This window comes from Nothobranchius furzeri, chromosome 16, assembly GCF_043380555.1.
Source record: "Nothobranchius furzeri strain GRZ-AD chromosome 16, NfurGRZ-RIMD1, whole genome shotgun sequence".
In the NCBI taxonomy this organism is placed as follows: domain Eukaryota; kingdom Metazoa; phylum Chordata; class Actinopteri; order Cyprinodontiformes; family Nothobranchiidae; genus Nothobranchius; species Nothobranchius furzeri.
In genome coordinates, this window is record NC_091756.1 from 34,000,151 (window position 1) to 34,013,379 (window position 13,229).

Here is a 13,229-nt window from a genome sequence, read left to right on the forward strand (position 1 = left end):
ATAGAGTAATGTTCATGTTTCTATTCAAACCAAAACACGTCTTCAGAGCAATGAGGATCCGACGCAAAGTCCCCACTGCATCGTTTTGAATTGTCTCTGATTAAAACGGAAATAGAAAAGAACCCAAATGTCTGCCAGTGAGCAGCGTTCAAACAACACGCACTGTTTCAGTCGCTGTCTTTACCGATACCACTGTGCTACTAACATTCTGTAAAAGAAACATGTAAACAGAACAAAAACAAAAGCTAAATAAAAAATTATTTTCACATTCATTTACCTAGCTTACTTATTGGTTTCCTTCAGTAGAGAAACCACTGCTGGAATTCCAGCGTGGGAAAAAAAATGGTCCTTTTTGTTCAACTCACCGCTACTCACTTGCTAATTCTTTAGAAGTCCAATTTATTTGAGAGTTCTTCTGCTGAGATGCATTTACACTTCTTTCACATTGCTTTATAGAGATACGAGCGCAATGACTAAAACGTAACTTTGAAAACCATCACAAGACGGCTGCTTGTTTTTTGGTGTCCGGAACTGGAATACGAGGAGATGAAAGAGCCTAGCTGGTCTTGTCAGCATCTTTTAGCAGGCTGGTTTGCTAACTGGCATGCACGTCAGTACTTTAAAATTCCTAGCTGGACCTGTGACGCTATGTCAACGGATGGATGGATACTGAACTGCTCGTTCATATAGTATTTCCTCAAATTAAAGGGTGGTTCCTCAGCATTTCTTACTCGTGTGAGAGTAGGAATCCTGGTGATCGGAAAGGTCCAGATGATGTAAAGTTGGCAAAAAAAAGCAAGACCGGGGAAAAAAATCCTTGTTGGGGTCAATCACTTTTAATAACAAAGTCAAGGAAGAGTGGGAGTGTCTCATGCCTTCCAGGGATACTTGTAGATGGAGTTGTTCTGTCTCTGTTCAGGGTGTCACCCAAGCATCCTGCAGCGTGTTCTCGTCTGCTATCCTATGGTTGGGATTGGGTTCCGTTAGAAGAGAGCAGGCGGGTTCTCTCTTTCGCCGAGCCTCTGCGTTGCAGGACTCCTCCGCTGCCTCCTATGCCTCCACCATCTGCTCGGTCGCCCCACTCGCACCTGTCGCCCCCACCCTCAGAGCGCCTCGAGTTTTGGCGGGTGGGGGTCCCGTGGGGCCGGCCGTTCTTCTCATCTGGAAAGGGATCAAAAGACGAGAACAGGAAAGTCACTTCATGTGTATGCGTGTTACACTCTTGGGTCGGGGCCATGAAGAAGCTGCACTAGTGGCTGCAAAGCTGCCATGTTTATCTTGGTATGCTGGAATTATTTTACAAAACTTACATTTCTAAATGAAATCCTGATCATTTTTCTGTTTGACTGATCTCTACTAGGGCTCCTGCCACTTTTAAGCATCTGTTAGGTAAAAATACAAACAGCCAAATTATTACATGCTTAATAAAGGGAAGGCAGGTCGTCCATCAGCAGGCACTTTCTGCTACTTCTAATGTCCATCTAACACTATTATTTCAATAACTGCTAATGATTTGGGTCCTCCTATTCTAAGTTTACACCTCCTGCTTCTAGGAAACATGCATGTTGTTCATTTGAAAGTGAACTTCCTCCCATCCATCACTGCGAGCCAGATCATGCTCCAGCAGAACAGTAAGGTGTGGGCTTGGTAACGAAGGAGAGGACCCTGCATCTCAATAAATCTTACGGTGAAGGAGCATTGCTGAACAGCAGGAATTAAACAGTTAGCTGTCAGGTTACCAAAAGCTTTAACAAGTTTTATTTTTGTAGCTGGACAATGTACGAGTCAGCTAAAGCTGCTGCCAAAAGCCGTGTCTGATGTCCTCGGCTTTGTTGCTGCCAACGTTCAAACACAACTCATGACAATGAGACAGATCCCTGGTGACTTCAGCCACGACACACGTCTAACTTTCTAAAAGCTACGAGTGAAGACAGAAATTAATATACTGTTGCAAATATTTTCTTCCTCAATTCATGTAATGAAGTTTGTGTCTTTCTAGAGTCATCTGTTGAAAGACACATCTAAAAATGCAATCAAATCATCGGCCTGAAGCGCAGAATACGGAATGCAGAATATCAGCGGGGGGACAGGAAATCAAATCATCAGAAACTGTCCCAATCCAACACAAATGGTTTAGTTTCTTTACCTTATAAAGCAAATATTATAAATGAATAAACTTTGATAGAAATCAATAAGTAAAAAAATAAAATAAAACAAAAATAATAAATCAATCGCCCACGATTGAATAGTGTTTATTTTTACTCCATCAATAAGCAGATAGGTGTGTGTAAGCAGTCTCACCACATAGGGCTTGCACCAGCGGCTGATCATGGGAGCTGAGAAGCTGAGCTTGAATTGTTTCCACCACTCGTCTGAACCTGCGACTCGGGCCTGCGGGCGCACATCGTACACAAGTGCAGGTAAGGCATCTGGAGTTTAAACTCCTTTTCAAACCTTTCAGAATCACAAATCCTGAAAGAAAAAATCTGAGATACTTTATTTTCTGGCTTGGACAAAAATCTAATAAAACTGGTGTAACCATGGGGGTTTTCTCTTTAGATGTCGCATCAGGCTCAGGTTTATGAAGCACGATCCCAACAAGAACGCTGAAACAATGGAAGGGTTTATCCAACTCCTCTGAGGTCACTCAACACCAGAGGCCTCATTTATCAAGCTTGCTTACACACAAAACGGGGTCAGAAAACTGCATAAGCAACTTTCCACGCAAACTTTGGGGTTTATGAAAGAAAACTTAACGGATAAATGTGCGCAGTAGACTAAGGACCTGGCTTACGCACATGTTGGACATGGAGAGCACCTGCAGTGCTGCTGCTGAGAAGGATAAAACTATGAAATCCTGCAGCATTATCACTTGTACTGCTTCGTTTTCACACAGAACAAGACCCCCCACACACTCACACATTCACGCACACACGTGTGCGCACACACACACACATGCACATACACAGCCTGAAGCACAGAATACGGAATGCAGAAAATCAGCAGGGGGACAGGTTGAGACAGAATGTCATGCGTCCGTGACAGTGTGTGTGTGTCCTGTCACTGTGACCCGATTGATCATGTGCCCTGACTACTTGTACAGGGGAAATCTCCGTTTGGGTGACTGGTTAGCGTGTGTGACTTTCACCCGGGAGTCTGGGGATCAAATCCCGAATGGATCATTTTTTAATATCCGCCACAGATCTCTCTGAAGAATTCACATTATTGACAGCTTCAGCAACGCTGTGCTACTCTGTGGATTTTCTCTTACTGTATTTGTTTTGCAAAAGTACTTCCTTTCATTTCTCCACCTCACCCACAGGTACCTCAACTTCTGCTTCTGTGAAATTGGGCTTTCTTGATCTGCCATAATCTACGGTCGCCATGTCATGGCAACAGCCAGCTTATGTATATGCATGAGATCCACAAGGCACTTTGCATTGACAATTTATGGCAGAAAGTGGGCGTGGTGAGGGCGGGATGTGACTAAAATGCAGCTGAGAAACATTCTAGATAGTTTCTGATTTATGAAGCGGAGATTGCGTGCAGCTGTGCGTACTCCATGTTTGATAGATCACAAACCTACTTGGCGTAAGTACATTTTTTGCTGAGCTTAAGTACGGTTTTAGTAAGGATTCTACGCAATGTTTGATAAATGAGACCCCTGGTCTTTAGGGCCTTACATGGACAAGCACCATCTTACATTGGTGATCTTCTTAGTCCCTACACCCCAGCAGGTCCTTGAGGTCCAGAGACCAAAGCCTACTGGTTGTGCAGCACACCAGGCTAAAGACCAAAGGTGACAGATCATTTGCTTCTGTGGCCCCCAGACTCTGGAACTCTCTCCTCCTGAGCCTGAGATCAGTGGACTCAGTGGACTCCTTTAAGAAGCAGCTGAGAACTCACCTGTTCAGGCTTTGGTGTGACCTTTGGTTGAGTCTTCCCGACTACCTTCTTTTCATGCTGCTGTTTCTACCAATTCTGCCTTTCCTGGGATCCTGTACTACCTTATAAAACATCATTTCCTCTTCTTTTTCTTCTCATTTGAGGGGCACTCTGAGATTCCAGTCCTGTGTGCCTTCTGTGCTACCCATGTGAGCGTAATGATGTGTTAAAGCTAATTAGCACACGTCATGATATGTTTTTTGAACCAGAGAAGAATTACCGGTAGTATTATTATTGTATGTATGACAGTATGATCCAGCCCTAGATCCTAGTGACATTTTAACCTGCAGCTAAGGCGGAAAGATATCAGCCATGATAATCATCCCAAAAACCCAGAAGCACATATTTGCCATCAGGCATCGGTATCAGTAATAGAAAAAGGCATATTGGTCTATCTAGTCTCCAGCATCCATGACCAAAACAACCCAACCCAGCTGTCATAAGACACCCACAACAATCTTAAATAAACTCTTTCATTTTCATTCCAAAGCCTGCCACACTTGCCTGAAATGAGCGTGAACGTCACGCTGTAGATTCCCGTCTCCCTCCTGCCCTCCCTCTCTGTCCTCTCCCTGTCCCGTTCCCTCTCGCCCTCCGAGAAGGCGATGTCCACCTGGAACTTGACGGGCTTCTGGAAGACAGAGGGACCGCCGGAGGACTTGTACTCGGCCCGGAAGCTTGTCTGAGAGAGGACGCTGTGGCTGAGAGATGGGATCTGCGTGGTGGGGAGACAGAGAAGAAGCAGAGAGACCGACAGACTTACGAGGCGGGAGAGGTACGGGGGCCAACGTGAGCATAGGGAGACAAAGGGTGAGGGTGAGGACAGGAGAGAGAAAGAGTGAGCTGTTGGTGAAAGCAAAGTGACCCATCCAGGTGCCACAAGTGAGTAAGATTAAAAAAAAGGAATACATACAGAAAGAACTGAAATAATGAAAGTTATGAGGTGCTCAGCATGAGAGTGCACGTGAAATCTTTCCCCACGGGCCTTATGCAAACAGAAACTGGACAGGGAGCAGCGTGTGAGACAGGCCACATGGGATACTCACTGACAAGAAAGCGTGGACGATGTCAGCTTTGACTGAACTCAGAGGTTTGTCTCTGATCACCACGAAGATCTGCTCCTCTTTCTCCAAACCGATGAAATTCCCAAACCAGGACTTCTTAGCCAGCCTTGAAGGCAGATCAAAGAAACAAAGAGGTTAGGGGACATTTGGGGAGGACACCTCAGCCACAGTAAACCTCCAGGACTGTGACTTACTCAGGGCTGGACTCTGGTGTTAGACTGGACATGTCCTCTGATGTTGGAACTGGGAGAGGAAAACCATGATTAAGTTTGTCTGGCTCTGTATTGCTGGAAGACACACACACACACACACACACACACCTACACCCACCTTGTAGCTTACGCCGATGGAACCGGGGCGAGCCCAGCAGGTTGTTCTTGAAAGAATTGAGCCGAGTTCTCCAGTGGGCGGGGCTGCTGGCCCCCATGCCACTGCCCCCTCCGGGGCTGGAGGGCGGGGTCAGCGACAGCGAGCCCACCCCTCCCCCTCCCTCCGCCCGCGAAGAGGACGAGGATGAGGAAGAGGAAGGCGGGGTAGAGGAGGGGTGGTGAGGGTGGTGGACAGGGGTGCCCAAGGGTGTGGGCAACGGAGAGCCCTGAGGGGTGACCTGTGGCACAGAGTTTGGGTAGAAGCTCTTAGTCACAGACTTCAGGACAGACGACGAAGGGAAGAAGAAGCGAGGGATGGGTGACAGGAGAGGGGAGGGAGAGGGGGAGTGGGAGGAAGGGTTGTGCAGAGGCAGGGATTTGATGGGCTGCAGGTGGGGTCGCTCGGTGGGTCCTTTGGTGGGCAGGGTCTGGGTCTTTGGGTTGGCCGGCGCTTTGGGCTTGTCTTGAGACCGCGCTGTGCGAGGAGTGGTGGTGCTCCCCACTTTGGTCTCCTTTGTGAGGGGGGAGGCGGTGGCACAGGTGACGTCTGATTGGCTGAACGTGAAGACGGGGCTCTGATAGGACTGGGGGAGTGGGGTTTGGAGGAGTGGGTTTTGGAGGAGTGGGGGGTGAGAGACATGGAAAACAAGAAAGAGAAGGGATGGAAATGAAGAAAGGATGGAAATGAATACCATGCTTAATGACAGAAGAGTGCATTTTTTGAACAGTGAAGATGCAGTTGTACATGTATTGTTTATGAAAGCTTCGTTTTGGCTGTTGGAGTCTTTTAGACGTGCTCCTAGCAGCGGTGGTGACGGGGTTAAAGGATGCAAAGACAGCAACAGTGGCAGTGACGACGACTGACTCAAACTGAATAGTTCTGTTGTTTTCTCTGTGGGACTAGTACATGATGCACAAGGAGGACAGAAGTGGTTAAAAACAGAAAAACAGTGGGTGAGAATTTAGAGCTAGGGTCATGATGGCTTGAGACGCTCATGCATGGACAATTTACAGATCATTTAAAACATTTTCACAGCAGAGGTCCACAGGCAGAGATTTGATAAATATAAAAATATGTTCACATAAAAGGATCTGATGTAGAAGTTTTCTGCTACAAAATATAAACACAGGAAAATGATATAGAACGTGTGGACAGAAAATAAAACCTGGTTAACGTCAACATTTCAAGATCCAAGTCCAGCAGCTGGAAACTACTTTAGTGTGTTTTATGATTAAAGGTGTGTGCTCACCCTGGGGCTGCTGAGAGGACTGGAGGAGAGGCCGCTGGACGCTCCGCTGACTGAGCGAGACCTGATCAAAGATACAAGCATTAATCATTACCATGGAAACCGTTACCAACAGAATTCTTGACCTCCTGGCAGAGATCACAGAGTTCGTCCTGTATAGGAAGAGGAATGCAACACGGTACCTCTGGCTGTGTGCAGCTGTGTCCAGGGCCCTGCGAGGCGGCGTGGGAGATCCCTGCTCGGTGACGCTCAGTACCTCCAGACTTTTCCTCTCAGGGCGACAGCGGCCATGACGCGTCAGCATCGGAGAGTCAACACGCTTTCTAGGAGGGTCCGCTACAGAGGAGCACCAGAAAGATTTGAACCCCATTGCTCCTTAGATGGTAGTTTCCCTCAGGCCTTTCACTCACTACCACCTGTGACCGTGACAAACATGGCTGCCCTCTCCCTCTTCTGTCGTCTAAGAAAACAACTTTTATCTCACTTTCCAGACTCAAAGAAGTGCTTTAATTACTTCCTACAGGCAAAAGCTGGAAAAAGTTTCTTTTCCATGAATGGATCCCTCCTGCCTCCTTATGACTCACCCACATCATTGCGTTGAGGCAAATCCTCATCTTCATAACTGGGGTAGCGCTCCTTCCTGTCCAGCAGTAGGTAATAGATCATCTTCTCCTGGTTTTCTCTGAAAAATAAAAAAAGCTAATAAAAGCCTGTTTTACAGAAATAAACATTTTTAGTACAAATCAAATGGAAAAGGAAGTCATTCTCAGCGCAGTTTCTATTTAAAATAAAAGTGACTAAACTTCTTCTGTTTTGCTAAACATGCAGCTGCATAATAACATTTAAGATTTGGCAGATATTTAGATGCTTTCATTAAAAAAAGAATCAAGTTGATGTACAGAGGAAGAACCACGATGATCAGGGCCAGTTCGATGGGAACCAGGAAGTTTTGGCTTGCTTTTAGCACCCCCTAGTGGCCGTCTGTAGAACCAAAATAAATACCTATCTCCTCACTGTGCGTTCATCTTCTTAACACCTTAATCAAAAAGCTTAAATGTCTCCCAGCCTTCATTAGTGTCTACAGGAGTGATTCATCGTTAAATGACACAAATCAGCTGTGTTCATGATCTAAAACATGCAGGAAATATGCTGGAAGCAGATTGCAGCGCCACGTATGTGAGCTCAATTTTTTTTCCTAAGTCCCAACAGAGTGGCCTGCCAGTCTGAAGTTGCAAGTGGAATAATCTGGCCACGGGGGAGATAGGGGCTGGGTGGCATTTCATGAACCCTGTAAAGGATTGTTTTAGCACACACTGGCTCAAGAAAATTATCTAAATAAATGAAAAAGTTGGAAAGTATCCCTTTAAATCCACTACAAAGAGAGAACAGGTGGAAGAGCAGTAAAGTCCATGGTAATTACCACATTTTGTTATAATTATTCTAGTTTTTATTTGGCAGCTGGGTCCTCCAAATGTTTGAAAAAAAAAAAAACATGTCCACAGAGTTTCCTTTTATTAATGAAGTGCTGTGCTCCAGGTGTGTCTTGACTCTAGAGTACATAATTAAACTTAATCGCCACGTTCGGATATCTTACTCTTCACACTGTAAATCCCGCGTGAGCTTGACTCGGTCTCGGAAACACCCCAGCGAGTGCATGCTGTCCAACACATCTGGGTCCAGCTCTGTCAGGGACGAGATTCGTCTCACACACACTCGCCTGGGAGGAGGCTGCTCGGGACACGGCTCGTTACGACCCCCCCTTTAAGCCACACACACACACACACACACACACACACACACACACACACACAGAGAGAGAGAGTCATGTGTGGAGATAAATATGGTGCAGCATCACTTCACAGCAGTGAAGAAATGTACAAAAAACAAGAATGTATACTCACTGATACCAGGAGTGTTTCTGGATGGCCTCTAGCTGTAAGAGGTGACAGGGCAGATGGGGCCATTAGTTTCTAGTCTGTTCACAGCCAGATGGCCACAGAGCTGTGATGTGCAAACACTTCATACTCACTCTTTTTATTTTCTTTCTTTTTTTTTACTTCTGCACATTTCATCAACACTACATATTAAGTGCCAGGATGACAAATTATTTAAGTATTTTATTACTCGTTAGAATGTAAAAGAAAAAAAGCTTTTTAAAGATTATCGATCTAGATTTAAATGTGAAACCCGAGTCCTGTAAGTGTCTAAAATACAGTTGTGAAAATGCAACTCTGCCTTTATTTAGAATTCAGGGTGAGCAAACACAGAGACACAGATAAAGACAGGATACTTCAGCAGTGGGAGATAAAAAGACTAAACAGCATCCAGGTGAAATGAAGCAGTGTTCTCTAGGATAAATGAATGACTTGTGAGTCGATCTCTGAAGAAAAAAGAACTGTGGCGCTCTTGTTTCAGGCACAAGACTCAAATCAGAGGAGACGGGAGCAGAAAACTGCAGGGTTTAGTCTTATTATTTCCTGATTTTCAGATATCCCGTCTCAGATTGGCTAACAGCAACTAGACTCTTCCACTGCCTGAAGAAGTTCTGCCATGTTGAGTTGCTAATGCTAACAGTAAGCTTCTACTAGCTCTCCTGGATGCTAAACCAACAACATCATTCCACACCATGAGCCAAGATGGCTGAGTGTTTGAGTGTGACATAGATCTGAGTGGCTTTCCCCATCTATCTACCATTGGTGGCTAATGCAGGAAATTGGGTAGAAGACTATTTTCATGTTCAGCCTGCATGTGAATCTCAGTGTGAGCGATCGTATAGCAAAATCAAAACGTAAAAAGCAACTTCTCTGTGAACTTGGTCTTTAATAATAACAATAATCTGATTAGTCACGTACCGTCAGCCTCTTCTCAGGGTTGACCTCAATCATGCCTTTGAGCAGTGATTGGCAGTCTGGGGGGATGAAGTGGGGCATGTGGAACACCCCGCTCTTCACCTTTTCCAGGAGCTGGCGTAAGTTGTCATGGTCAAAAGGCAGGGCACCCTGTGGGGGGAAAGGGGAAGGACATATAAACATAAGTGGGCTAAAGAGCTCAAATGAAAAGCACAAGTAAAAAAACTGACCACCAGCAGAGCAAAAAGGATGACCCCACAGCTCCACACATCCGCTCTCCGCCCGTCGTACTTCTCCCCCTGACAACGGAGAAAAAAACAAAAGAGTCTCTAAATAATGGCTGACACTCACAGAGCTCCTTTACACAGATTTAAGGGGTTACACAAGATTAAACCCGACTATATTTCCGTCAAAAGAAATGATGTAATCCATTCTAATCCCTGCACTTAGTCTTTCTCAGTCAATATTTCATTAATAGGACTGGATAATCTTCTGAGTGCTGGGTGCGATTAAGGTTCACTGTGACTGGAGATCATAAAAACAACACAAGTTACAGACTTAATACCCGTTTGAGCGTTTTTACATTCGTCTTTATTGATTTTAACATCATTGCTGTCGTCGATCGGTGCTCAGCTCCAGCAGCTACGTATTTGCTTCTGAATTAATAATTAATGCAAATCATTCACTCATTTTTATTAGAGGTAAGATCCGTTTGACTCACCCGTATAACTTCAGGACAGGCATAGTGTGGTGATCTGAAATCAAAGGCAACGCAACAATAATAAGCCTATGACTATGAAGGTTGAGGCAGAGGCAGCGTTAAGTTTAAAACTAAAATAAAAGTGTTTTTAGTCTCCGTGACAAACAGGAAGATCCACTTCTGCAGGAAGTGTGACATAAAAAGAACCGATTTCCACTGAAAGTTACTAAACATGTAATGAAAAATCCTATTTTTAAACAGGAACACACTATATGTGATTGCGTGCTTGATCTTACCCACAGCTGGTCTCTAACAGACTGTCCCCCACCTGTAGGGAGGCCATACCAAAGTCGGCAATACGAATGTTGTTCTTCTCATCCAGCAGCAAGTTCTCCGGCTTCAGGTCTCTGTGACTGAACACAAACACATTCATGCACTTTTATTTCAATAAAACCAAGTCTAAAAGCAACAAAATCACATCCATTTTAACCACGGATTGTTAGATTAACATTTTACGAGAGGAGACCAATTCATCTGACTACATATGGCCAAGCCCCCCCCCCAAGAGAACCAACCAGATGGAATGACTGTGGCAGAAATCCAGAGCAGAGATGATCTGCCGGAAGAACTTCCTGGCCTCTTTGGGAGTTAACCGGCCCTTCTTCACCAGATAGTCAAAGAGCTCGCCCCCTGACACATGCTCCAACACCAGGTACCTGTGGGCAAGCGAGCACAACCAACTCTAAAACCTACTTTTCACCTCCTGACCCACAAAATAAACCAACCCCTACACCACTCGCTGGCTGAGCTACACAAATGTTGCAGGTAGGCTAAATAATAATCATATTAAATCACAAACATATTTTACTACTTATATCCATTTATGGTGATTATTATGCTTATGCATAATAACCGAGTTATTACACTTTGGCTTTTGACTCAGCATGAGTCTTTTAGTTCCAGTTTCTAAGTTTTAGTTTTCATGTACTTTTACATTGCGTATTGTTTTGATGTATTTTAATTCTGTGAAGCACTTTGGTCGGTTCTATACTGTTGTAAGGTGCTATATAAAAAAAGTGGGCTTGGCTTATGATTACATTTTTCATCAATCTCAGTGACAATATAAAAATATCTTATCTGGTAAAAATCTAACTCAGGCTTTCCCAACCCACAGTGGGGCACTGACACAAGTTTTGGATGATCAGACCACAAAAATAAAACCTAGCCTCGCACACTCATAACATCATAATAGATATTTTTGTTTTCTGGTTGAATAAAATGACCTCAATAATTGTTGCTGACCTCAGTAGCAACTACTGCAATTAAACGCACGTTGGTTTAAATTTCAGCAATACTTTCAACACTTTTTTTTAGGTTGTTTGTTACTCCTGAGTTTCTATCAATGATTTAGATTTGTCCCTTTTGCTTACTGACTCTGCCAGCTTGCTGTTTACTTGTGGTAATGTGGGACCCGCTCAAAAACGAGATGACTCATCTCAAGTGGATTTATCCTCATATGTCAATAAATAAATAAAATAAAATGAATAAAAACAATCCAAACATTTTTATGTCCTTTTCGGACTCTTCTAAATAGTTTCTCTAGATCTTTACTTCCCAGTTTTCCATTTTCTACATTATCTGAATCATTTTAGTAGATAAATCTTGACTTAAGTCTTGATTTAAAGGATTTATTAGACACCTCTAAACATGTTTTATGTGTCATTTCTGAACCCCAACATGGACTATCCTCTCTTTCAGGCCAATTAGTTTTGACAGCATCAACATTAAAATAAGGATTATAGTAAAGACAGGAAGTGTGCTCTCAAAACGGTATTTTTATCCATCAAGGTCCACAGATTCTGCTAAAAGCATGCAGGAGCAAAAGGCTCCTCTGAAGGCTGAAGGAACTCACAGATATTTGTTATTCTCATAAACATCATGCAGCTTCAGCACATGCGGATGCTCAATGAGTTTCAGAATGGCAATCTCCCTCTCAACCTAGTAAAGAAGAGTAGAAAGACAATAGTAACAAAGGTGTTAAAGCAGCAGCACACACAAGCCAGTCAGTGACATTTGCGAAGCATCAGAACTGATGTTAAGAGCTGACAGATCTGGAAAAGAGGCAACAGTTTGTTTACAGAAGAACGCAGCCGGCCGGCTGCGTGTAAAATTAGCTCTGGAGTCATCACGGTGAACAAACACCTCACAGACGTCACACTGTACCTTCATCAGGACTGACTCAGACAGCTTCTCTCTGTTGACTATTTTGATCGCTACCTTCTGACCCGTAATGCAATGGACCCCGAGTTTGACCAGTCCTGAAAGACAAAGACAGAAGAAAATAACCAAAAATCAAGCATGTGTGATTAGATTTGTATCTATTTAAAGGAAGGACAGCAACTTTCTGTATTTGTTGATTAAAACCTCACCTGTTTGTCCCTTCCCCAGAGTCTTTTCCAGTCGATAGGGCCCAACATATTGAGCAGACTGACTCAGAGACAGTTCCTTACTCATACTGCTCCTACTGAATACACTATAGTAACTAATACTGCACTGAGATTATTGTGATCACTGTGATAAAGGATGCTAAACTTTAAGGGGACTTCTTTTATTTCAGGTAAAACGCTGCTAATGTAAGGCTGCTAACATGTAACATGACAAAATGGTGGAGTTAGGGTTGTTTATCTAATCTGAGCTAAATTTCTGAGCTAACATGGCATTAATACTTAACTAAACAGCTAATGCTGATGACAGGATGTCCTCCAGCTGTGTTCTGAAGTAATTACCTGCCCCTGCGTTACGTTTAAACGCTGACAATGTTCTGAAGGCAAAACTACCAAGTTTCTCTTATATACACGAGCTAATTGTGACGATAACTGTAAAAACACACAGCTATTAAAAAGGCAGCTTCTGAGTCCGGCTGCGATGCTAGCTGCTGTTAGCGTTCACTAACTAAAGGTCCCACAATGCGTTTGCCCTGGAGAATAAATGGAGGTTGTTTTCTGCGTCGGGCCTATTTTATAGGTGGAACATGTTATTTTAGCCTCGCCGCCGCT

General features: G+C 44.0%; 1 protein-coding gene across 5 annotated transcripts; it reads right to left on the bottom strand.

Annotated features, from left to right (window-relative positions):
* Positions 1-815: 815 nt before the first annotated feature.
* brsk1a (BR serine/threonine kinase 1a) lies at positions 816-12,826 on the bottom strand. Of its 5 annotated transcripts, none has more exons than XM_015963302.3 (19): positions 12,603-12,826; positions 12,397-12,491; positions 12,086-12,171; positions 10,749-10,889; positions 10,470-10,586; positions 10,195-10,228; positions 9,704-9,772; positions 9,477-9,623; positions 8,526-8,557; positions 8,219-8,383; positions 7,209-7,306; positions 6,807-6,960; positions 6,628-6,688; positions 5,340-5,616; positions 5,204-5,252; positions 4,992-5,115; positions 4,450-4,660; positions 2,302-2,391; positions 816-1,173 (listed from the first exon to the last, which is right to left on the bottom strand). In XM_015963302.3, the coding sequence occupies exons 1-19, from the start codon at positions 12,685-12,687 to the stop codon at positions 962-964; spliced, it is 2,247 nt and encodes a 748-aa protein (XP_015818788.1). In that variant the 5' UTR covers positions 12,688-12,826; the 3' UTR covers positions 816-961. The 5 variants fall into 5 exon arrangements, with proteins under 5 accessions (XP_015818788.1, XP_054605144.2, XP_015818786.3 ...); XM_054749169.2 differs by having other exon boundaries at positions 816-1,161; positions 5,340-5,961; XM_015963300.3 differs by having other exon boundaries at positions 5,340-5,961.
* Positions 12,827-13,229: the final 403 nt, after the last annotated feature.